This window comes from Chiloscyllium punctatum, chromosome 37 (genome assembly GCF_047496795.1).
Source record: "Chiloscyllium punctatum isolate Juve2018m chromosome 37, sChiPun1.3, whole genome shotgun sequence".
Taxonomy (NCBI): Eukaryota; Metazoa; Chordata; class Chondrichthyes; order Orectolobiformes; family Hemiscylliidae; genus Chiloscyllium; species Chiloscyllium punctatum.
Window position 1 is genome coordinate 40,020,326 of NC_092775.1, and position 24,686 is coordinate 40,045,011.

The window sequence follows — 24,686 nt, forward strand, 5'->3', positions numbered from 1 at the left end:
TATCATGTCTAACAATGAGATCCTAGATATAATATTGACATCACTGCACCATTACCAATTCTTCCATCCAGCAGATTGTAATGCAAACAGAGGCCGATCTGAATGATAAGTTAATGAGTCCAATATGTGTTGCTCAATGTGAGATGTGCTTTTCTAGCAATTTGAGTCAATTCCTGTCATTAGTCATCTGTTGAACATTGTGTCTCTTGGGTTATGTTTTCAAAACTGGATCATCTTAAGATTGGTTTTGGTACAGGTATAATTGTCGTTAATTATGTGGGTGTGGATTTACAGGTCTAAATTATTGTACTTGTATAGTTTTGAACTTCTATTAGAAAACCACAAAAGTTGTGCAACCAACAAACTTAAAATACCCTTTAATAATTCACAAAATAGTTATGCATCATTCATTCTGAGTATGTTATTAAGTAGACCTGATGAGGAAAAAAGTAATTATCGAAATGGAGGCATGTTGAAAAATACCTTTGTTCAAGACAAAGCAGGAAATGATTCTGCGTGTATTGAGAATTTTCAAAAGTCATATTTTCGAAAACAAAATGGAGGAAACATCAAATCCAGTTTTGGTTATATTCACTACTTTCCAGCACTGGCTGCTGAACATAAGGAATTGTTTTAAGAAGCATTCAATCCAACTATTTCAGATTTAAATATTATGTTGAATTTTAAATGGCATTTGGTTCTGGCACTTATCATGGAATAGAGTATAATTGCATTTATTATTTAATTGTATGCATAACTTTTTTTTGCCAAGGTCCCATGAGCTGAGGTCGAAGATAATTTCACTGCAATTACTGTTGTCAGTTCTTCAAAATGCTGGTCCAGTCTTCAAAACAAATGAAATGTTCATCAATGCAATTAAACAGTATCTATGTGTGGCATTATCCAAAAATGGCGTCTCCTGTGTGCCAGATGTGTTTGAACTTTCACTGGCTATTTTTCTTACACTTCTCTCACACTTCAAGATTCATTTAAAAATGCAAATTGAGGTATGACTTTAACATCTAACTTTCTTTGTGATGCTAATACATTTGGGTGCAGTTTCTGTGTACAATTCAATTATGGTTATGTGATAAAATTTCTAATCTATTCACCATGCCTGCAAAACCATTGAACTTTCCTACAAGCACTTTTTGTGCAAAACTGAAGTGCTTACCCGAAATGTATGTTTTTTTCTTTTTCAGCCTTGTGCTTAATATGTGGTTTCAATCAGCTAATTGTTCATTTAGGCCAACATCTGCCTGAATGCTGCTCTGGTGAGGAAGTAAGTTCCCTGGGGAATAGATTTGAGTAGATCTACCAAAAGCTGGTGAGAGAGTAACTTCTGTGACTAGGTAGGAAAGACAAAAAACGCTGAATATAATAGACAGGTCATAACAGCACCTGTTGAAAACATGGCCCACGGTTGGATCCAAATATTGGAAGCTTTATTCGTGCCCAGAAGAAGTTGACAGTTTTTTCAAAGTGGTTATCGTGCTGTTACTGTCATTGCAGGCATAACATGTTTCATCTAAAATTGGCATAGAACAACATGCAAAACTGGCTTGCTACAGGAAGCCAGTCCACAAATTTGCATGTAATGTTTCAGCAATAAAACAGAAAGACAATCTCTTAACTTACACCAATGAAGATTTCCAGTGAAGTCAACCATAGAATGGATGAATGGGTGCAAGTCATATTCCAAAATAAGTCCTGATTTTAGAATCTGAGCCATGTTAGGATTTACTTAAATGCCAAAGTCTTAATATCCTGAACTTAAAAAAAATGGAATTGGTGGCAGTCATTTAGTACTATACATTACCCAGATTTTTATGACTGAGTAGCTTTAAGCAAAAGAAATACTCATGATTACATATGGTCTTTTTTTTGTTGTTTTTTGCTCATCTTATGAGGCAGTGGTGATTGATAGTTTCTTCATCTGGGATGTTTTGTTCGGGTGATTATGTATGTGACTGCTAAGGTTGATCTTTGTCCAGGTTCTGCTACAAATTGGACAGGATGGTGCAAACTATTAAGTTTGGATGAATTGTTTCATTGCATTTTTGATCTGTGCAGTTTGATTCTGTCTTTGGATGTGCTTGCCTTCTAAGAAAGTTGAACTGATTTTAATTTTGAGTTGCCAGGGCACAAAAATGAGACAAACTCTGAAGTGAAACCTTTACAGCATTGTTGTAGTACTTCCTTTGACCACCATGAGGCCACATCCCGATACAATCTCTGTTTAGAACATTTACTTCCTCAGTCTACTTTTCTGCAGTCATCTCCTCTCCAGCTGATAAATATCTCACTGTTTGAGTCCCATCTTTGTTTTCTGTTTGACCAAAACTAGCTTAAGTGACAGATTACAGCCACTCGTATGAATTCCTTATGTAACTTTTTCATCTCCTCCAATTTCCTTCCAGTCAAACACACTTAAGAACGTTTACATTTAACAAAAGTGCTTGGAATATTAGGCCAAACATTCAGGTTAAAAGGATGTTCTGTTATGCCAGTGTAGGATAATTATGATTTGATCAAGTTTACATAGATACAAAATCCCAGCTAGGGAAAAACGTTGAAATTTGTAAAGTTGAATGATGTATGGTTTTAGTAATTAGATCTATTAACTCCTGTTTCTCCAATTGAGCAGGTTTTCTTCAAAGAGATTTTTCTGAATATTTTGGAAACATCCTCCAGCACATTTGAGCATAAATGGATGGTCATTCAAACTCTGACCAGGATTTGTGCAGGTAGCTTGTTTTACAACACTTTCACCTTTATCCTATAACCTGTACTTTGACTAATGTCTTAAGTTTTTTATTTAGCACAGCTGAGAAATTTATTTTTCCATGTATTACTTCAGTTGTGATATTTGAATGCCAGGCATGTTATTTTTCCCTCATTTCATATCTTCAGAATCTAGACACCATTTTGAGAATGTCATCCCTGCACCAACAAAGAAGATATGGCAACTTTCTGTAATAGGAATTAATGGCTGCTTAAAAGCCAGGTTATGAATATTAATTATTTTTAAAGCTCAAGTGTATGATTGAAAAATAATTTGTAACCAATAATTGTTTGAACTTTTTGAACCCAGTTTTAATAGTATTTGAACTGTACATAAAGAAGTACTGGGAGAAAGTGAGGACTGCAGATGCTGGAGATCAGAGCTGAAAATGTGTTGCTGGAAAAGTGCAGCAGGTCAGGCAGCATCCAAGGAGTAGGAGAATCAACGTTTCGGGCATGAGCCCTCCTGAAGAAGGCAGCTCCTTGGATGCTGCCTGACCTGCTGCACTTTTCCAGCAACACATTTTCAGATAAAGAAGTACTGTGCAAGTCCACATCCAAGTTTATTATAGTGATTGATGTTTGATACTGATCCAAGTGAACCACATGATCGTTTCTTGGAGACAGCTAACAGTTCCTCGTATTTGTGCGAAGGAGAAAAAGATGCAAATGATGAAAACTGTGTGTGTGTGTGTTTATGTATACTATATATCATATACTATCTCTATCTATCTGGTGTACTGTAACTTGGCTGTTTTCCAAGGCAGCAGTCTTTCTGGAATACGATATGTTCTCAGAATTGTTTGACTTAACACCATTACAGTTGGATTTGAAGTAACAGTAATATTTTGAGATAGTTGGAATTGGCAATTCATTTTTTTAAACAAAGATTACATTTCTTGACTATGTAATATTCTGTGGAGAGCTTATGATTCAGTGTTAGTGTCCCTGCTTCTAGAACAGAGGATCCAGTTTCAAGTTCCACTTAGAACTTGATTGCCATTAAATGTGTGTTCTTCATGTGGCCAGGCAGGTTGGTTATCGACCTATAAATCTGCAGAGTATGTCTGTGGGAATCCCTAAGAATGGGAGAGTTTCCTTGTCATCTATGCTTGATGCAAAGTGGCACACCTGGCACAGGCGAAAGGCAAGCAGCATATTACAGATGTCAGCTTGACCTTGGTCTACTTCATTTGCTGCAAATGTACGAAGTGAACAGAAGAATAACCTGTATGCAGAGTTCCCTCTAAGCTTCCTGGTACTTTGTGGTGCAGGAGTTCAGAGTGAAAATAGAGAATAAAAATTCTGTGCACACGTGATATTTCCTAAGATACAAGCTTTCATTTCCAGAAGTCCATTTTAAAGTGACTGCAAAATACAACAGACAGAATGTGATTTGCAAATATAAATTTGACACTGCTTTGGCTGTGCAGGATATCCAATAAACATTTCCTTCGTTTTGAGATTAAACATTGTTGGCTTCCTTAGTTAAAAGAAATACAGGCCAATGTGATCACTTCGGCTGAAAGGAAACCAATTCTAACATCAAATTTTGTTTTCGTATATTTCAGATGCTCAGTGTGTCGTGGATATTTATGTGAACTATGACTGTGATTTAAATGCTGCAAATATATTTGAACGTCTTGTGAATGATTTGTCAAAAATTGCTCAGGGACGAAGTGGTCAGGAATTGGGGATGACTCTTCTGCAGGTAACCTGAGTTTCTGAATAATTGGAAGAGTGGTGTAAAGTTAGTGGCATGTTAGATTCAAGATCTTGTAATTACAATGCTCAAGCTATTTGACTGTCAAATATTCTGCACTTAGTTTTCAAGTAATGCATTTAAGTCTGGACTTCAATCCATAAGAGAGTCTCTATGCAATCAAAGCAAGGCCTATCTGCTTATGAAAAATATGTGGAAGTGAGACACAGTGGAAAGAGTGCAAGAGATTATGAAAAATTGATATTGTTTGAATGTTTGCAATTTTACTTACCTTTTTTTAAGCACTACATTGGCATTTTGGTTATAAATATCTTGTCTTGCCTTCACTTATCAAATGCTAATCCTTCATAAATTGAGATTTAAAGCATTCATAAGCCACTTTGTTGTGTCAAATGTAGCTCTATGTCACTGGATTGATTTCTGTCCTTTCACCATAAGATTTTGTAAGAGGACCAAATGCACAGGGTGTTGTTTTAAATAGCAAAGTACCAAGTCTTAGCCTGGCAATAGTAAGCATTGTGGGGAGTTAGCAAGGCAGGAACTCCATACCTTGTCCATTTCAGGCCAATTGAAAAGTGCTTTTCAAATTATAAATTTCTGATTTTGGGAGTGACACAGTTAGTTTTGCCTTTTTAAAAAGAACCAGCTATATGGTAGTAAAGGCAGTAATCCTGGCCTTATGAGGGTCAGGGTTAAAAGTGACAGCTGTTAATCAAGGACTGCCCTTAGTGCAGCACAGATGACCGAGAGAATGGGCATGCAGCGCTTTGGCTTTGAGGGTTTGAGCACCTCTCTGGCATCGTGAAGGAAAAGAGTGGGTGCAAGACTGCCAAGATGCAGTTGAGCTACCATCTGTTTAAAAGGAAGGCTCCATCTGGCAATGGGGCCTGGTTGACATATCTTTGGCCCGGAAGTGATGACGTTCAATATCCTGCCAGAAAGGCAGAAATCCAAGCAGAAGGAGGATGCAGCAGATTAAGAAGGGCAGGAAGGACACAGAAGTCATTTACTCAAATCTGGCTTTTCCCCAGAAAACTCCAATATTTCCGAGAAATAAGGATTTAAAGGCAAAGGGTCACGTTTTTAAGGTGAGAGGAGAGAGCTTTAAAAATGATTATTGTTATGAAGATCTGTATTGCACCTTTTTAGAGAGTTAAAAGCTAGCAGCACTACCAGATAACACCAAGTGTTCTGGATAAGGTAACAATGGTTGAAAGCTAGATTAGCTGGGTTGCATGGAGACAACAAAAACAAATTCAAAATCAGCCAATGAGTTTAAATTATACCCCAAAATATACCAAACTCCAATCAAGTTTGAGTTTAGTATATGGACAATCTTAAAAGACAGTGACAATCTAATGTTTTGAGGGTATAAGACTGGGGAAAATTGAACAATTGGGAGGAGAACTGCCAAACCAGCATGCAGAGACTGTCCGGAAAATCGCTGTCTTAAAGGTACCTTTATCAACCAGTGACCTGTGAAACAGAAATCCCTAAGAAGAAGAAAAGAAGACAAAGGAAGACATCTGGCTGGTTTTGAAAACTTGAATTTTTAGTAAACCTTAATCGAGGGGTTGTATTGGACTAGCATTGGAGAAGAGGAAGGTAAAAGATAGGTTAGAGGAAGGAGTTATAAGTAGTTGCTCGTTAATTATTCTCTGGTATACAAAGTAAAAATGAACCGCTTTATTTCTTAAACTGGTCTTGGCCACTTGAGTTTTCACAGATTACTGCATAGGGTAAATCTCTTGTGTTGCTGTTTTAAATTAAGCAGGAGGGTTTCCCCCATGTCATAACACTATGAAGGGCAACTTCCTTTTTTCCACAAAAGGGTGGTTCACGTGGAATGAACTTTCTGAGGAAGCGGTACATGTGGGTGCAATTACGTTTAAAAGACATTTGGATAAGTACGTTAACAGGAAAGGTTTGGAGGTATATTGGCCAGGAGCAGACAGGTGGAGTTAGTCTTGTTTGGGATTCTGTTGCGCAGGAACAGCTTGGACCAAAGGGTCCATTTCTGTACTGTATGACTCTATGTCCAAGACCTAGTCCCTGTGGACTGCTTCTCTCCATGCAGGTGATCACAGGCATCTGTGCTCTCATTTCCAAGACCTTGCACCTTGCAGTACTAGTTGTTATGCTCTGTAAGTGACTATCAAAATCACTGTGGCCTTGAACTTAATCTCTGCTAGCTTCTCAATATCAGCTATGAACTCAAGGACATCTCCGAAGTTGTCAGCATGCCATTGCATCTTGTTGTAACTGGTGCTCTCTTTACAAGAGATGAGCAGCATGTTAATTGAATGACAGCTCTAGCTACAGCTTTCTAACCAGAAAAAGATCTATTTATCCTGACTGTGTCTACTTTCTGTTGGTTCACCAATCCGCTATTAAAGCTAATATTTTATTCCTGAACCCCATGAGATCTTACTTTGTCTAATAACATTTTGTGCTGGCCCTTATCAGATGCCTTCTGGAAGACCGCTCATTTTTCCAGAATTTTCCTATTGTCCACATAAGTCTATTAACTTTTTGGAGAAATCGAGCAAATTATTCCAACAAGATTTATCTGTTAGACAGACAAACATTAAAGTAACTGGTTTATAGTTTCCTGTTTTCTGCCTCCTTCCTTTTTTTGAATAAGGATGTTACATTAGCATTTTTCCAATCCACTGGAACTTTTCCAGCATCCAGGGAATTTTAAAATATTATAACCACTGTATCCACTATTTCTGTCATCACTTCTTTTAAGTTCCTAGGGTGTAGGCCATCAGGACATTGGGACTTGCCTGCCATGAATTCCAATAATTTCCTCCAGTGCATTTCCCCTAGTGATGGTGATTGTTTTAAATTCCTCTTTTTCTATAACCTCTGAATTACTTGTTACTATTGAGATGATTTTAATGTCTTCCACCATGAAAACTGAAGCAAAATATTGATTTGTGTTCTCCTATAAGTCTCCCCCTCTAGCATCACTCACTTTAACTATTCTCTTTTTTTTTAAATTTTGCACTAGTTCTCTTTATCATAATTTACCTTTGGTCTTTTTGTTACTTTCTTAAGTAACCCTGTGTTGGTCTTTTGAATTTCCCTGATCCTTAAGCCTTTGTAATATTGTATGTCTTAGTTGCTGTCTTTGTCATGTTTTATTTCCTTGCTTAGCCATGGATGCTATTGCCCCCCCTCCGACAATCTTTTCTCCCTTCTGGAACATCTTTTAGATGGGAGGATATAGATGTTGATCAATACATCCACTTAACTTAAAAATATATTCCAGATCTCTGCTTTCGCCACTTTCTGTAGGGAAAGAATTCCAAACTCATGACCCTTTTTTGAGGAAACAAAATGTTTCCGCTTTTCTATTTTAAGTGACCACTGACTTTTGAACAGTGGCATCTAGCTCTTGTTTCGTGTATATGAGCAAGTATCTTTCCTAGGTCTACCTTGTCAAGATTTCTCAGGATCTTTTGATTCAGTCAAGTTACCTCATTATTCCTTTGAACAAAGATTCAAGCCCAACATCCTTTCGTCGTAATTAACCTTCTGCTTCCAAGTGTTTGTTCAGTAAACCTTCTCTGAACTGCTTCCAACAATTTACATTCTTCCTTAAATGAACTGACCAATACTGTGCCCAGCACTTCAGCTGAGGTCTCACCAATGTCCTGTGTGGCAGAAGCATAACTTCCCTACTTTAGTCTTCAATTCCCCTCTTATTAACTCATCACATTCGTTTTAGCTTTCCTAATTACTTGCTTTACTTGTTCATTCACCTTTTGTGATTCATGCTCTCTGATTATATTTGAACCCATCTGATCAAGGATGTAGGGGATTTTAACTTTCCAAACATCGACTGGGACTGCCATAGTGTTAAGGGTTTAGATGGAGAGGAATTTGTTAAGTGTGTACAAGGCAATTTTCTGATTCAGTATGTGGATGTACCTACTGGAGAAAGTGCAAAACTTGACCTACTTTTGGGAAATAAGGCAGGGCAGGTGACTGAGGTGTCAGTGGGGGAGCACTTTGGGGCCAGCGACATTATACTATTAGATTTAAAATAGTGATGGCAAAAGATAGGCCAGATCTAAAAGCTGAAGTTCTAAATTGGAGAAAGGCCAATTTTGACGGTATTAGGCAAGAACTTTCAAAAGTTGATTGGGGACAGATGTTTGCAGGTAAAGGGACCGCTGGAAAATGGGAAGCCTTCAGAAATGAGATAACGAGAATCCAGAGGAAATATATTCCTGTCAGGGTGAAAGGAAAGGCTGGTAGGTATAGGGAATGCTGGATGACTAAAGAAATTGAGGGTTTGGTTAAGAAAAAGAAGGAAGCCTATGTAAGGTCTAGACAGGATAGATCGAGTGAATCCTTAGAGGAGTATAAAGGAAGTAGGAGTATACTTGAGTGGGAAATCAGGAGGGCAAAATGGGGACATGAGATAGCGTTAACAGATAGAATTAAGGAAAATCCAAAGGGTTTTTACAAATACACTAAGGACAAAAGGGTAACTAGGGAGAGAATAGGGCCCCTCAAAGATCAGCAAGGTGGCCTTTGTGTGGAGCCATAGAAAATGGGGGAGTTACTAAATGAGTATTTCTCATCAGTATTTACTGTGGAAAAAGATATGGAAGATAAAGCCTATAGGGAAATAGATGGTGACATCTTGCAAAATGTCCAGATTATAGAGGGGGAAGTGCTGGATATCTTGAAACGGGTAAAGGTGGATAAATCTCCAGGACCTGATCAGGTGTACCCGAGAACTCTGTGGGAAGCTAGAGATGTGATTTGCTGGGCCTCTTGCTGAGATATTTGTATCATCGATAGTCACAAGTGAGGTGCCGGAAGATTGGAGGTTGGCAAACGTGGTGCCACTGTTTAAGAGGGGTGGTAAGGGCAAGCCAGAGAACTATTAGACCAGTGAGCTTGACGTCGGTGGTGGGCAAGTTGTTGGAGGGAATCCTGAGGGACAGGATGTACATGTATTTGGGAAGGTAAGGACTGATTAGGGATAGTCAACATGGCTTCGTGTGTGGGAAATAATGTCTCACAAACTTGATTCAGGTTTTCGAAGAAGTAACAAAGATGATTGAAGAGGGCAGAGCAGTAGATATGATCTATATGGATTTCAGTAAGGCATTCAACAAGGTTCCCCATGGGAGACTGATTAGCAAGGTTAGATCTCATGGAATACAGGGAGAACTAGCCATTTGGATACTGAACTGGCTCAAAGGTAGAAGACAGAGGGTGGTGGTGGAGGGTTGTTTTTCAGACTGGAGGCCTGTGGCCAGTGGAGTGCCACAAGGATCGGTGCTGGGTCCTCTACTTTTTGTCATTTACATAAATGATTTAGATGCGAGCATAAGAGGTACAGTTAGTAAGTTTGCAGATGACACCAAAATTGGAGGTGTCGTGGACAGTGAAGAGGGTTACCTCCGATTACAACAGGATCTTGACCAGATGGGCCAATGCGCTGAGAAGTGGCAGATGGAGTTTAATTCAGATAAATGCGAGGTGCTGCACTTTGTGAAAGCAAATCTTAGCAGGACTTATACACTTAATGGTAAGGTTTGAGGGAGTGTTGCGGAACAAAGAGACCTTGGAGTGCAGGTTCATAGCTCCTTGAAAGTGGAGTCGCAGGTAAAAGGATAGTGAAGGCAGCATTTGGTATGCTTTCCTTTATTGGTCAGAGTATTGAGTACAGGAGTTGGGAGGTCATGTAGCGGCTGTACAGGACATTGGTTAGGCCACTGTTGGAATATTGCGTGCAATTCTGGTCTCCTTCCTATCAGAAAGATGTTGTGAAACTTGAAAGGGTTCAGAAAAGAGTTCCAAGAATGTTGCCAAGGTTGGAGGATTTGCGCCATAGGGAGCGGCTGAATAGGCTGAGGCTGTTTTCCCTGGAACGTCGGAGGCTGAGAGGTGACCTTATAGAGGTTTACAAAATTGAGGGGCATGGATCAGATAAATAGACAAAGTCTTTTCCCTGGGGTCGGGACTCAAGAACTAGAAGGCATAGTTTAGGGTGAGAGAGGAAAGAGATAAAAGAGACCTAAGGGACAACGTTTTCAAGCTGAGGGTGGTATGTGTATGGAATGAGCTGCCAGAGGATGTGGTGGAGGCTGGTACAATTGCAACATTTAAAAGCACTTTGATGGGTGTATGAATAGGAAGGGTTTGGAGGGATATGGGCCAGGTGCTGACAGGTGGGATTAGACTGGGTTGGGATATCTGGTCGGCGTGGACGGATTGGACCGAAGGGTCTGTTTCCAAGCTGTACATCTCTATTACACTTTGACAAATGCCTTTCTTGGGAATGAAATCTGCTGTTTTTGCCCACTTTAGATCCACAGCAATGTGGTTGATTCTGAACTGCTCTTTAAAGTAATCAGGTATACATCCAAGTTATATCAAAATGCTGCAGAAGGAATAAATTGCAAACACATTCTGATTTTCTCCGTTGTCTTCAACTGTTTTGTCCTGTGGTAGTTCTGATGTTTGCCAGACGGATGGGCCGGGAATTTGGTATTTTCCATTCTGCTCCTCAAACCTTAGCAAATTTACATGTTTTCTAGTTAACTGCAGAATGATTGGAGTGCAAATTTTGTTTTCAGAAGAAAAATATTTGTAGCTGTAAATGAATAGTTAATTCATGTTTCCTTTTAGAAAATGTCTGCCCTGTTGGTCGGTTAGTTTTATGATCTCCTGAAATTTTAAGTATTGAGAGGAGGGTTTCTCTTTGTCGCAAAGAATTAAATCCAAAACTCATTGTTTTATATTTGTAAATCTTGATCAGAAAAGGAGAAGAAAAAGCATGGAGTTTATGGTTCTTCGAGATTTTCTTTTCTTAATTATTTAATTTGTCCCACTGAGGAAATGTTTATCTACCTTTCAGGAACTGAGTCTGAGGAAGAAAGGACTGGAATGTTTAGTTTCTATACTAAAATGCATGGTTGAGTGGAGTAAAGATTTATATATCAATCCAAACCTTCAGACGAACCTTGGTAAGTTAGCAAAGCATCTGCTATCTGTCTTGCAAATCTCAAACTTTTTACTTTCCTCATTATTTTTACTCCTAGCATTTAACTTTGTGATGTTTAGAAAAACAATCTTCCTTAGAAGTCATAAGCAATTTCTAAACAAGGTGCAATTGGTAAATAATACAACTGAAATATCAGGTTCTCACTAAATTAATGTGTAGGTCAAGAGAAGTCATCTGAGCAAGAGAATTGTGAAGGGAAACATTTGGAAGCTACCCGCCGACGAGGGAGTACAAATTCCTTTGACTCCACAATATCATCAGGTGTTGGGAGTATCAGTGCGCAGACGTGTGCCGCAGATGATCCTGAGCAATTTGAAGTTTTGAAACAACAGAAGGATATTATAGAACAAGGGATCGATCTGTGAGTACTCAACTTTAATAGCTGAGTTAAATAGTTGTTGTGCTTCAAATCTTGCTGTTTGGTTTTGTGGGATTTTATGAAATTAATGCATGCACTTACCACTGCCCTTTCTGCTGCCACAGGCTTTAAATTAAATTTAATTTAAACTTTTTAAAAAATGGATTTAACAAAGTTGCAATAACTTTATGCATACAAAATTGAGGAAGGTGAAGGCTGTTTGATAAATCAAGCCTGCTCCATCTGAGGAAACTGCCTACTCATGTTATCTTTCTCCTCATCTTTGCTTCATGCTCGTGAGTTACAGAAGATTTGGGCGAAATTTAACAGAATCAGCAAAAAAAATTTTGAGTCAGTCTGAGCATAATGAATTAAATCACTGGGAAGACATGGAGAAAGTTTTGGCACCATCTAAAACTGTGATGCTGTACAGATGAAGTTACTTAGCCCAAAGTTTGCTTCTCTTCATTCTATTGGAGGTAGTAATGTGAATACTAGTGGTATTTCAAGGCTGATTAGCTATCTGGACATAATGGCAAGTTGGGCCAGGTGACCTAGGAAGAGCTGAGGAGGCCGTCAGTTCTCAAAGTAAGCAAGGTGGAAAATCTGCCATGGGGCTCCAGTAATATGGTGAAAAGTTTCAAAGAGTTTAAAATATGAAACCTTTCTTCAGCCCTCATGCCTCATGTCATCATTTTGATGCCATCCTCATGCCCCACCCAATGCCACTGAAAAGCTCCTGGCACCCTCCATGACCCCCAGCTGGTGGGGAAAGTCCCATGCAGGTTTACATACATTTCATATGCAGTGTTCTCCACAGTTAACAGTCCCAAAGAGCAGCTGAGGAAGTCCCCTTACCTTCACCCAAAAGGTAACCTGGGACCATATCCATAAGGGCTCATCAGCTCTCCAAATGAAGTATGCTGGCCATCCAAAACAAATGGCACCAGCTGATGTTTTAATTGATAAGCTACCTCTGCACCCACGCATACATATACCATGGATGGCCCATGAGAAAGGAAAAAGCCTGCGTCGGGGTGGGATTTAGCTTTTGTGATGTCTTCTGCCACTTTCTCTATGGTAAAGATGATCATGGTTGTTGTGAATATCTGAGTAAATGTCAATTCTATTTTCCTTACACAAGCTAATAAGGTGACTCATGCAATAGGGTGGAATAGATTTATCACAAGGTAAGTGATGGTGGGGGATGTGGGAATCTGGATGTCAAACACAAATTAAGAGCCAAAGCTACACTTGCCAGATTCCTGACAAAGGGCTTATAGATTCTTCTGCTCCTTGGATCCTGCCTGACCTGCTGTGCTTTACCAGCAACACACGCTCGACATGCCAGGACAGCTCAGAATGGAATACATCTGACTTGGTGAAATTCTGCCACCTAGCCAACTGTTGGCTCTTATTTACTTGCTAGCCTCTTGTTTTCAACCATAAACTTTATTTTTGATGGAATAGTTCATAAATAAATAAATATTGCTATTTTGTTAATGAGTGACCCTTAAACCCATTGCTCAAAAGAGATTGTTCCATCCTTTCAAAACAAATTAGTTTACCCATAATTAATAACTTAGTAAGAAAAAGAAATGAAAAATGTATCACTGGAAAAGCGCAGCAGGTCAGGTAGCATCCAAGGAGCAGGAGAATTGACGTTTTAAGCCCTTCTTCTGGAATGAGGAAGGTGTGCCAAGCAGGCTAAGATAAAGGGTAGGGAGGAGGGACTTGGGGGAGGGGCGTTCGGAATGCGATAGGTGGAAGGAGGTTAAGGTGAGGGTGATAGGCCGGAGAGGGGGTGGGGATGGAGAGGTCGGGAAGAAGATTGCAGGTCAAGAAGGCGGTGCTGAGTCTGAGGGTTGGGACTGAGGTAAGGTGGGGGGAGGGGAAATGAGGAAGCTGGAGAAACCTGCATTCATCCCTTGTGGTTGGAGGGTTCCTAGGCAGAAGATGAGGCGCTCTTCCTCCAGGCATCATGTTGCTGTGGTCTGGCGATGGAGGAGGCCAAGGACCTGCATGTCCTTGGCGGAGTGGGAGGGGGAGTTGAAGTGTTACGCCACGCCACGGAGCGGTTGGGTTGGTTAGTGCGTGTGTTCCAGAGGTGATCTCTGAAACATTCCGCAAGTAGGCGGTCTGTCTCCCCAATGTATAGGAGGCTACATCGGGTGCAGCGGATGCAGTAAATGATGTATGTGGAGGTGCAGGTGAATTTGTGATCGATATGGAAGGATCCCTTGGGGCCTTGGAGGGAAGTGAGGGGGGAGGTGTGGGTGCAGATTTTGCATTTCCTGCAGTTGCAGGGGAAGGTGCCGGGAGTGGAGGTTGGGTTGGTGGGGAGTGTGGACCTGACGAGGGAGTCACGGAGGGAGTGGTCTTTTCGGAACGCTGATAGGGGAGGGAAATATATCCTTGGTGGTAGAGTCTGTTTGGAGGTGGCGGAAATGACGACGGATGATCTGATGTATCTAGAGGTTGGTGGGGTGGTAGGTGAGGACCAGTGGGGTTCTGTCCTGGTGGCGATTGGAGGGGTGGGGTTCAAGGGCGGAGGAGCGGGAAGTGGAGGAGAAAAGGAGGTATTGAGGATGCCAAAAGTGAGTCAGGGGAAAGGACAGGAGGTTGTTTGAAATTGGAGAACTCAGTGTTGAGTCCTCCGAGCTCTCGGCTGCCCAGACAGAAGATATGTTCCTCCAATTTGCAGTTTGGTTTGTTGTGGCAATGGAGGAGGTCAAGGATGGTCTTGTCAGAAAGAGAGTGAGAAGGATAATTAAACTGGGTGGTGATTGGAAGGTTCGGTCTGCCCCGTGAGCCCGGCTGAGATGCTTGGCAAACCATTTCCTAAGTTTACGTTTGGTCTCCCCGATGTAGAGACCACATCGGGAACATCTGATGCAGTACACTAGGTTGGAAGAGAGGCAGGTGAACCTCTGTCTCACCTGGAAGGACTGTTTGGGGCCCTGAATAGAGGTGAGGGGATTGTAAACTGGCAGGTTTTGCATCTTTTCCATTGCAGGGGAAGGTACCTGGGGATTCAGGGTCGTTGGTGGGGAGAGTGGCGCAAACCAAGGACTGTTGAAGGGAGTGGTCCTTGTGGAAGGCAGAGAGGGATGGGGTGGGGAAGGTGTCCTTGATGGTGGAGTCTAGTTGGAGTTGGCGGAAGTGGTAAAGGATGCTGCATTGGATGCGGAGACTGGTGGGGTGGTGGGTGAGGACTCGGACTCTGCTTAGCATATTATACTTGTAGAACTTGCAAAGTATTTAATTGCATCTATCTAGTCTGTGTTAATGTAACTGGTATTAGCAAGCAGATAGGTCAGGTGCAAATATTTTACAAAGCTGTTTTCACAGGCAGGTAAAAGAAGGGCATAAAGGTTTACATTAAAAAAAACAAATGTTGCTGAGGCTGTAACGTTTGCAAAGGAACTCGGTAAATACTTGAAAAGGTAGAATTAAAAATATACACGGCAATTGGACTATGGTAGATGGTTGCAGTTCAGTGCTTGCCAAAGTGGAGCTGAAATGTTAGAGTAGTCATAATGTCTGCATGTCTGGTTGCTCTACTGAGGGGTTATGATAATTTTCAAGTCTTGCATTGGGCTCTCAGTGGCAATAAGTTTTTAAAAAGAAAAGCACTGTCCTGTTTGAACAGTTAGCATCAGTGTATATACCTAAAACTAGACAGCTGCTTGAAGTACAGTTTCTAGATTTAGAATGAATGAACCATGAGCATTTGCACCGTGCTGCTTTGATGGTGTATTATGGCTGATGGAAATATTGTCAGACTAGTTTCAGCTTCCAGCATGTTTTGCTGCTTTACAGTAGGTTGACAAATAACTGCGAGTTAAAAGCATCAGGTAAATGCCTTTGTTTAAGCACCATTACTACCAGGGTAGTTAAATATTTAATCATAATGCTCCAAGACCCAAATTTTCTGGTCTGCTGAACTCATGCAAACAGAAAACGTGGACCAGACCAGATTGAATAAGAAACTACTATTTATTATAAAGCGATTCTAGCCACAGTCAAACAAAAATACCAAGTATCAACATATGGGTCCACTAGTCGAACCTCTCACCCCCTTCTTAAACACATGGACAAATGCACATACACAGGGGCAAGCATATGCAAATGCTTACAGAAGAATGAGCAAAAATGGATATTATGGGTGGAAAAATAATAACTGGGGAAACCATTCAAAAGCACCAATCAATAAGATTTGGAGGGGTTTCTTTCACTTTCCAAGTCTTCTGATCTCCAAGCTGCTTATTCTTTACAAGATCTTTACTGCAGTATTAAGATAATTGGCACTCCAATTGTTTGTCTTTCAGTAACTAGTTTGAGGCAACAGCTTAAAACAATCCTTGGGAAAGAACAGTTCGCTATCTTCTGGGTTTTGGTTACTTGACTGTAGAGTGAGGAAGACCTTTACCTGCAGTCTGGAGACTACTGCCCCAATGTTGTTCACACGTTTTCTGTTGCCTTGCCAAGTAGTCAATCGCTTGTCAACCTAATGACTTCTGGCCTCCATGTTTGGTTTGTGCAATTAGGACCAATCAGCGATCTGCCTTGAGCAAAGCTCACACTTAACATTCACACCCATGATGCCATGACTCCCACAAAGCAATTCTGTTAGCACACTCAATAAGTTCCAATTAACTTGTTTTTGAAGGTGCACAAGCTCTTGCCACAGTTCTTAGCTGAAAACAGTCCTTTGCCATTTCCTTCCACAATCCAAATTTTTTAAAAATGTGGATTTTACATTACAATTTAGAAAACCTGTAAAGTTCTTCTGTGACTGCAGTAGCTCTTGTTAAATGACAATGATGGCAGCAGTAACTTTTCCTTCGTTTTCAGGTTCAACAGAAAACCGAAGAAAGGTGTGCAGTACTTGCAAGACCAAGGAATGTTGGGCACAGCAGCTGAAGACATTGCACAGTTTTTTCAACAGGAAGAAAGATTAGATTCTGTAAGATTTACATTATTTCATGATAAGTAACTAAAAACACTCTTATCTTAGGCAATGATGTTCTGTTCAATTTCTGAATGCAAAATTTGCTGAACATAAAATAGCCAATATCCTAAAAGCAAATAAAATCAAGTTATAGAATAAAAGAAGTTTTCTTTTGCCTTAGATTAGTATGCATACTTATTGTTTTTGAGCATAGAAATGCTGTATTTTTTGGGTAATTCAGGATTAGAATTACATCGGCCAAATAATAAACTTTTTAGAAAGCTACTTTAAGTATAATTATTATTAAAAACATTATTAATGTTCTCCCATGGTTGACTGTATGATCATAGATGCAGGTCAGTACTTCAGTCTGATAATGATTTAAACATGAATGGTGGATAAGTTTATTGTAAGAATTGCACAACAGACCAAGTGAGCCAGGGACTGTACTTGGTGTATTGTATATTGCATGACTTTTTGTTGCAATGCTTCCCCTTGAGATTAAACAAACTAATAACTATTATTTCCTTCCACTCCCTCGCGCCTACCCCCTGTCAAATCTCTGTACTTCCCCATGAATTTGACTTCAGTGTATCTTTATGGCAAATATTTATTTCATTTGGAGTTCAATCAGTGTGATTAAAGGATCTTTATCTTGGAGTATCTTTTTTAATTGTTCCAGTATTTGGCTTGTCTGTGGACTGAAAGAATCATTCGTCTTTCGTTGTATTGTAATTTTTGAATTGTTTAATCAAGTATCAGAGTTTAAAATTAACTTAACATGACTGAATATTCTTGCATGCTTCCACAGAGTCAAGTGGGTGAGTTCCTCGGAGAGAACAGCAAGTTTAGCAAAGAAGTGATGTATGCTTATGTTGATCAACTGGACTTCTGTGAGAAGGATTTTGTTTCAGCACTTCGAATATTTCTCGAAGGCTTTCGTCTGCCTGGGGAAGCGCAGAAAATTGACCGACTCGTGGAAAAGTTTGCAGCTCGATATTTGGAGTGTAATCAAGGGTAATTCAAAGTGTAAAAATTTTATATCTTAAAGTGAGAACTGGTGATGCTTTCAAAAATTGTACTTGAAAATTTTCATCTATTTAATTAGGTAATGCACTTTTTACCCTACCTGTCCCCCCCTACACCCAGACAGATACTGTTTGCAAGTGCTGATTCGGCATATGTCCTGGCCTACTCTATTATAATGCTGACAACAGATCTGCACAGTCCTCAGGTAACTTAATTCAGGAAAAAATGTCTTGTGAATGAAGATATGAATTTGTGTTGTGACTGATTTTCCTGAGCTAAACAGTATGAGAGATTAGCATTCCAATTAATTTGGATTTAGGTTTCTGATGTCATCTCTTTTCTGCCTGCCATGGCATCCCCCTCTGAAAATTTTGCATGTAACACACATGAAATATAAATTTTCCTTTCCCTCTTGTGTCATCACATTGGGCATGATTGTATTTTATTGAAACTGCTATGGAAGCAATAAGGGAACATGTCACTTCACAAAGTAAAGTCAACTTTTTATTATTGTAGAGATGGGTGGAACTTCTAACTTTCACGTGGTGCAGGCAGTTGATCTGGTAACGCGCATTTTATATTAACAACCAAAGTTGAAATTTTGTCGGTGGTGTTAGTATCATTATTACCCTGTTGCTGGAGAAACAATATTTACTACAAGAAGAATTATTTGGTACAAATAAGGCCACAGGAAAGAATATCAAACGGGTGGTGTGTAGAAACAAAAAGAAATTTTTAGTGCCTTCCTTTCTTTTTTATAAAAGTGATATTTTTTTTAATTAGAAGCTTGATTCAAGAATCGGTTAAGACATCTACATAGAATCATAGAAACATAGAATTATACAGTACAGAAGAGATCTTTCAGTTGACTGAGTCTGTGCGGTCAAAAACTGCTCTAACACTACATTAGTCCTACTTTCCAGCACTATCTTAAGATTTCTGTTGTAAGGCTTGCATTGCATTGTGTGTTGAACAGGTAAAGAACAAAATGACAAAAGAACAGTATATAAGAATGAATCGTGGGATCCATGACAACAAAGATCTGCCAGAAGAATACCTGTCTTCCATTTATGATGAGATTGCAGGGAAAAAAATTGCCATGAAAGAGACTAAAGAATTTTCAATCACACCAAAGTCTACCAAACCAAGTAAGTTTGACATTGACAATTTCATGAGACTTGCTGTTAAATACAGAGCATAAATACTTTTAGTGATCCTTTCAAATACAAGAGTTATTGGATGTCATAATTTTTATACATCGTAGATATATTGGCCCAGGTATTCTGGAGGCTTCATACTGATTTTTTTCTTTTTAGGATCTAAGTTTGGGGGAATTATTGAAATGTTGATTCATTTCAAGTTATATTAAGATACTTTTTACTTGTTTAAAAGGCCAAGGAATCCAATTTTTTTTCTTTTTACAGAACAAGCATTTTTTTGGAAATCCTATAGTCCTGGCTAATTGCTGGGTTTGTTTGGTCACTGACTGGGTTTTGTGGCTTTTCTCTTTGGACAATGTTTTGCATTTTGTTAGAGTTTGTCTGGTTTTCGATAGGAAGTTTGTTTCCAATCTGCTGAAGATCTTCCCAGCTCTCCTCTTCTGTTTCTCTAAAAAGTCCTTGAGTATCCAGGACAATACCTGGAACAATATTCAGCCACTCTTGTGAAGACTGAGAAAATTCTCTATTTCTTGAGTGTCAACAACAACTGCCAGTGGTCTGTGACATGCACCCATACAAATAAAAAGCCAATTTCAAACTTTATCCTCTTTTGCTTTGAGAATTAATCATTCTTTGTCCAAAACTGAATCTCTATTGAGAGAAAGTCCCTACTTTTTTTCCTCCTTTTACCATGTGTTTGGGTGTGTATTTTGAATTACTTAAAGGAATAAACAATTTTATCATCTTATTACCAAGTGAAGGGGTGAGTATTAACCCTTTATTTCCTCTTAGACCAGAATGAGACTCTGGTTTCTGTTTAAACGTTTATTTGTGCATTTACAGGAGACACATCAAAATAAAGGTTGCACAGCTTCATTTATATTGCTAGAATCAAGGTGTTATACTATACTTACACATAACAACAAGCTTCCAATCGGCTATTCCTTTTAAGAATAGTTTCCAATCAAATGTACACTTTACAGTACTCCTATCCCTTCCCAATCCATGTTCATGTTCCAAGTTAATACATTTGACTATATTATTAATCATATTTAGACCATTGCACATGATTGTTATACAGCCGTAGCATGTTCTAGCTGCAGTAGTTATTTTGTAATTGGTTACCAGGGAAAACCTTGAATTTGTATTTACCCAACACCTGACACTGTCCTGACTTGAAGCTCCCTCCAGACACCTGACCCAGCCTACCACCTTGCCCATTCACCTGTCAGCCAGCACATACATCACCTTACTCTACTTCTGCATCTATTTATCTTACACTTCATATTCTCTCCTTATCGTAAAGGCTTTGTACCTTTTTAAAGCTCTTAATTCAACTCCTGCTATAATGACTTTTGGTGACTCTGGTTCTACACTTGCTTTGTTTCAGAAATAATTTGAACTTTACTGGATTAATATCTCTCGATTTAATAGGAAATTTTCAGTTGAATTTTCTTTTCATCTTCATATCAAGTGTTGAACTTTATCACCTTTGCTTGTAGGCGTAGCCACTGAAAAACAACGAAGACTACTATATAATCTTGAGATGGAGCAAATGGCAAAAACTGCGAAGGTCCTGATGGAGGCTGTTAGTCATGCACAAGCACCATTTACCAGTGCTACGCACCTTGAACATGTCAGACCAATGTTTAAGTAAGTTTGATTTCTCAGTCTCAGAATTTTTGTGTGACGTATGTAGAGACCATCACTACTTGTAATTTTCTCATTTGCTTTGGAATTGGAAGTTAACATTCAGAATTGAACTTGGAGCAAGCAAATGGTTTTAAGAGAGCCAAAAGAGGTTTTTTGCTGTGACTAGCCTGGAAAGTGATGCAACTTCCTTACTAATTGAAGGACCCTGTAGGTGAACTGGCAGTGTTTGCTATGGCTCAGGGCTGGCAGCTGGCTGGATGTTGAATTGGTCAATGAAGAGAGGACTTGTGCTAACCAGCCAATGACAGAATGTTGTTTGAAAAGAGGAAAATTTTAAAAAAGTCGCTTCTGACTGGATTTGGCAGGTGACAATGTGATTTTTTTAAAAAAAACATAGAGACTGAGCTGCTTTGTTTTGATGTCTGTCCAGTTTCTCTCCAGTTTAATGAGTTGTTGTTGAATGTTCTGAGAAAAGAATCCCAACCTGTTTTTAAAAAAAAAATTCGGGAAGTCTGAATTCAGGCAACATATACTATTCTACTTGCCTGTGAACAATCAGGATATTCAAGGATTTCTGAAGACTTGGTATTCATTGTTTGAAAACTGTTTATTGAATGGGCAAATCACATTTATTTTTCTTTCCAATTTATCTGTTAACTGTGTGTGTCTCTCTCTCTCTCTCTCTCTCTCTCTCTCTCTCTCTCTCTCTCTCTTCTCTCTCTCTCTCCTCTCTCTCTCTCTCTCTCTCTCTCTCTCCTCTCTCTCTCTCTCTCTCTCTCTCTCTCTCTCTCTCCTCTCTCTCTCTCTTCTCTCTCCTCTCTCTCTCTCTCTCTCTCTCTCTCTCTCTCTCTCTCTCTGAGAGAGAGTAGAGGCTATGGTTATAGATATTAATTAGGTTGCATTTGTTGTCTCTTTATTTTCTGCTAAAGTTACATGATTTTTGTTTAAATTACAAACTTGGTGGCCAAGATACTGTCATTTGTAAAGACTGCTTAGAAGCAGTTGAGTAATTTTGAGGGCTATTGAATGTTTTAATTTCCCTGCATTGTAAATCCACATAGCAGTACGGATTTGGTTTGGCTTGCTATTCATATGTCGTAGCACATGACTGGGCTCCTGGAAAACTTGCAATTGACTGAAAATGATGAAATTGAATTGTTATATTTCCTATGTTTGTTGTGGAGTAGTAATTGTTTTTAATTCAAATTTTTCACTTATGTTTTGTTATGTATAAACGAGTAGCATACTCAGACTATTTACTTCACAGAGGGACGATCTGATGCTGTGTCACAGTGCTCTGTTTTATGAATGAGTGGCTCATACAGAACACCACATGAAGTCTGAAAGCATATTCCCACTTTCATTGACAACAATATAGAAGCCTTGAGAGAGAAAAAAAATTATAGTCATACTGCACAGAAACAGACCCTTCAGTCCAACCAGTCTGTGTCAACTATAATCCCAAACTAAACTCGTCCCATGTGCCTATGCTTGCCCCATATCACTCCAAATGCTATTTATTTATGTACTTATTTCTAGAGTCATTGAGATGTACAGATGGAAACAGACCCTTCGGTCCAACCCAATCCATGCCATTTAAGTGTCTTTCAAAAGCTATAACTATGCCTGCATCTGCCACTTCCTCTGAAAGTTCATTCCACAAACAAGTCACTATCTGTAACAAAAAAAAAGCAGTGTGTCTTTTTTGTCTGTCTTTCTCCTTAAAAATATGCTCGCTAATCTTGAAATCCCCCATTCTAGGGAAAAGCACCTGCCGTTGACTTTACCTATTATTTTATAAACTCTATAGGTCACCTGTCAACCTCCTTTGCTTTAATTAAGAACGTCCCAGCCTATCTAACCTCTTATAACTCAAACCCTCCATTCATGGCAACACCCTGGTAAATCTCTTCTGATCCTTGCCCAGCTAATAATATCCTTCCAATAATAGGGAGACCAGAACTGGACATCTTACACTCAGAAGAGACCAACGTCTTCTACAACCTCGATATAATGTCCCAACTCCTGGACTCAAATGTCTGAGCACTGAAGGCAAGCACACTAAGCACTGCCTTAATCACCCTATCTATATGTGATGCAAACTTCAGAGAGCCCATTGACCCAACTGATCAAGTTCTATTTGTATTTTTAGCTAACCTGCTTCACTGTCCTGTTGTATGACAATGTTCATGTCATAAACCTGCTAATCGTCGTTTCTGTATTCTCATCTAAACAATTTATATGAATGACAAATGAAAGTGGACCCAGTGCTAATCCTTGATGAACACTAAGTTATAAGCCCCCAATCCAAAAACCAACAATCTACCATCCCCCTCTGTTTCCTGCCAGTAAGCCAATTTTGTATCCAATTTGGCAAGCTTACCATGAATCCCTTGTGATCTAACTTTATTGATTTAGTCTACCATGTGGAACCTTGTCAAAGGCTTTATCAAAGTCCAAGTAAATAATGTCTAGCACTCTGCCCTTGTCAATTTTGGTTTCTTCCTCAAAACGCTCAATACAGTTGGAGACACTATTTCCTTTGGACAAACCATAGTGACCATCCCGAATCATTTGTTGCTTTTCCAAATGCGTATAAACCCTATCTTTCCAAATCACTTCAAACAACTTACCCACCACTGAAGTCAGACTCTCCGATCTGTAGACACCAGGCTTGTCCTTACATCTCTGATTAAACAAAAGCACAGCATGAGCCACTCTCTAGTCATCTAGCACCTCACCCATATTTATAGATGATACACTCATTTGTATATAGTTCAGAGGAAAACGTGCTGTGTTTTACAGGTGTAATTACATAACTGTATGTTTATATTTTGTGTTGTTCCTACAGTCATTTTGTTTCCAACCTTGTTTGTAGAAAACAGGAAGTCTGTACAACAGCTGTTTTGATCCTCTTGTTGTCATGGAAGATACTTTCAATTTTTCAAATGATGTTGTTGGCATTAGGAAAAACAGGAAAAAACTGCTCAACATTTGTGCATTTTTTTTGTTTACAGTTGGCATGGACACCACTTTTAGCAGCATTCAGTGTTGGCTTGCAAGACTGTGATGATCCTGATGTTGCCTTTCTTTGCCTGGAAGGTATCCGATGTGCAATTAGAATAGCCTGCATTTTTAGCATGCAGGTATGTATTCGCACATTCTCGACTTGAATACTCTAATTTCAGATTTGTAGGCTTCTTTTTCAAACCTCTGTTTAAGCTTTTCACACAACGGGTGAAATATTTTGCTCTTCAGAGCATGAATTGAGACAGTTTCTGGTTCCTGAAAACTAACTTGCTGTTGGAACACCTGTCTGGGAGATGTCATGGTTTTGTGAGGAAAATATTTATGCTGCACGTGCCTATGCAAGTGCCACACAAAATCAGGAAACACAATAGACCAGCAAAGGTCATGCAAAGATTTGGGATAATGTACAAGTTGGAGAAATTCTGAGTTTGCAAAGAGGTGTACAGGCATTCTGCCCCTCAAGCTTACTCTGCCATTTTGATAGATCAACGCTTTGATTTCCTGCCTACCCCTATACTTTTTAGACTCTTGACTGATGAGGGAGTCAATGTCACTCTACTTTAAAAATATTTAAAGACCCTGCCTCCACTGCTCTTTGCAAAACCTACTTTTAATGACCCTCAAATAAAAGGTTTATCAGTTCTATCTTATATTCGAAGATTCTTTTATTTTGAAACTGTGTCCTCTACTTTTAAACTGTCTAGCTTTCCCAAATGAAGTCGCATTATCATGGCATCCACTGATCCATTATCATGCCCCTGAAAATCTTATATATTGAAAAGCGCACCTGTTGTTCTCCTAAACCCTAGTTGCCACAGATCTGAACCATTGCACCTTTGCTCAGAAGACCTTTCTTCCTGGAAATTAGGCAAGTGAGCTTCTCTAAACTGCTATGCAACTGTCTGGTTCTATCTAAGAAGATCAGAACTCTGCACAGTACACCAAATGTAATTCCACCG

The 24,686-nt window shown here is 39.3% G+C and overlaps 1 protein-coding gene across 1 annotated transcript in view; it reads left to right on the forward strand.

Annotated features, from left to right (window-relative positions):
• LOC140463026 (brefeldin A-inhibited guanine nucleotide-exchange protein 2-like) overlaps positions 1–24,686 on the forward strand; it is a 96,745-nt gene that overhangs the window by 32,597 nt on the left and 39,462 nt on the right. The window contains 11 exon segments of the mRNA XM_072556631.1: positions 773–1,007; positions 2,648–2,747; positions 4,356–4,495; positions 11,397–11,505; positions 11,703–11,904; positions 16,759–16,870; positions 17,667–17,872; positions 18,005–18,089; positions 18,861–19,032; positions 20,547–20,701; positions 23,715–23,843. Of these exon segments, the coding sequence (XP_072412732.1) occupies positions 773–1,007; positions 2,648–2,747; positions 4,356–4,495; positions 11,397–11,505; positions 11,703–11,904; positions 16,759–16,870; positions 17,667–17,872; positions 18,005–18,089; positions 18,861–19,032; positions 20,547–20,701; positions 23,715–23,843 (1,645 nt within the window).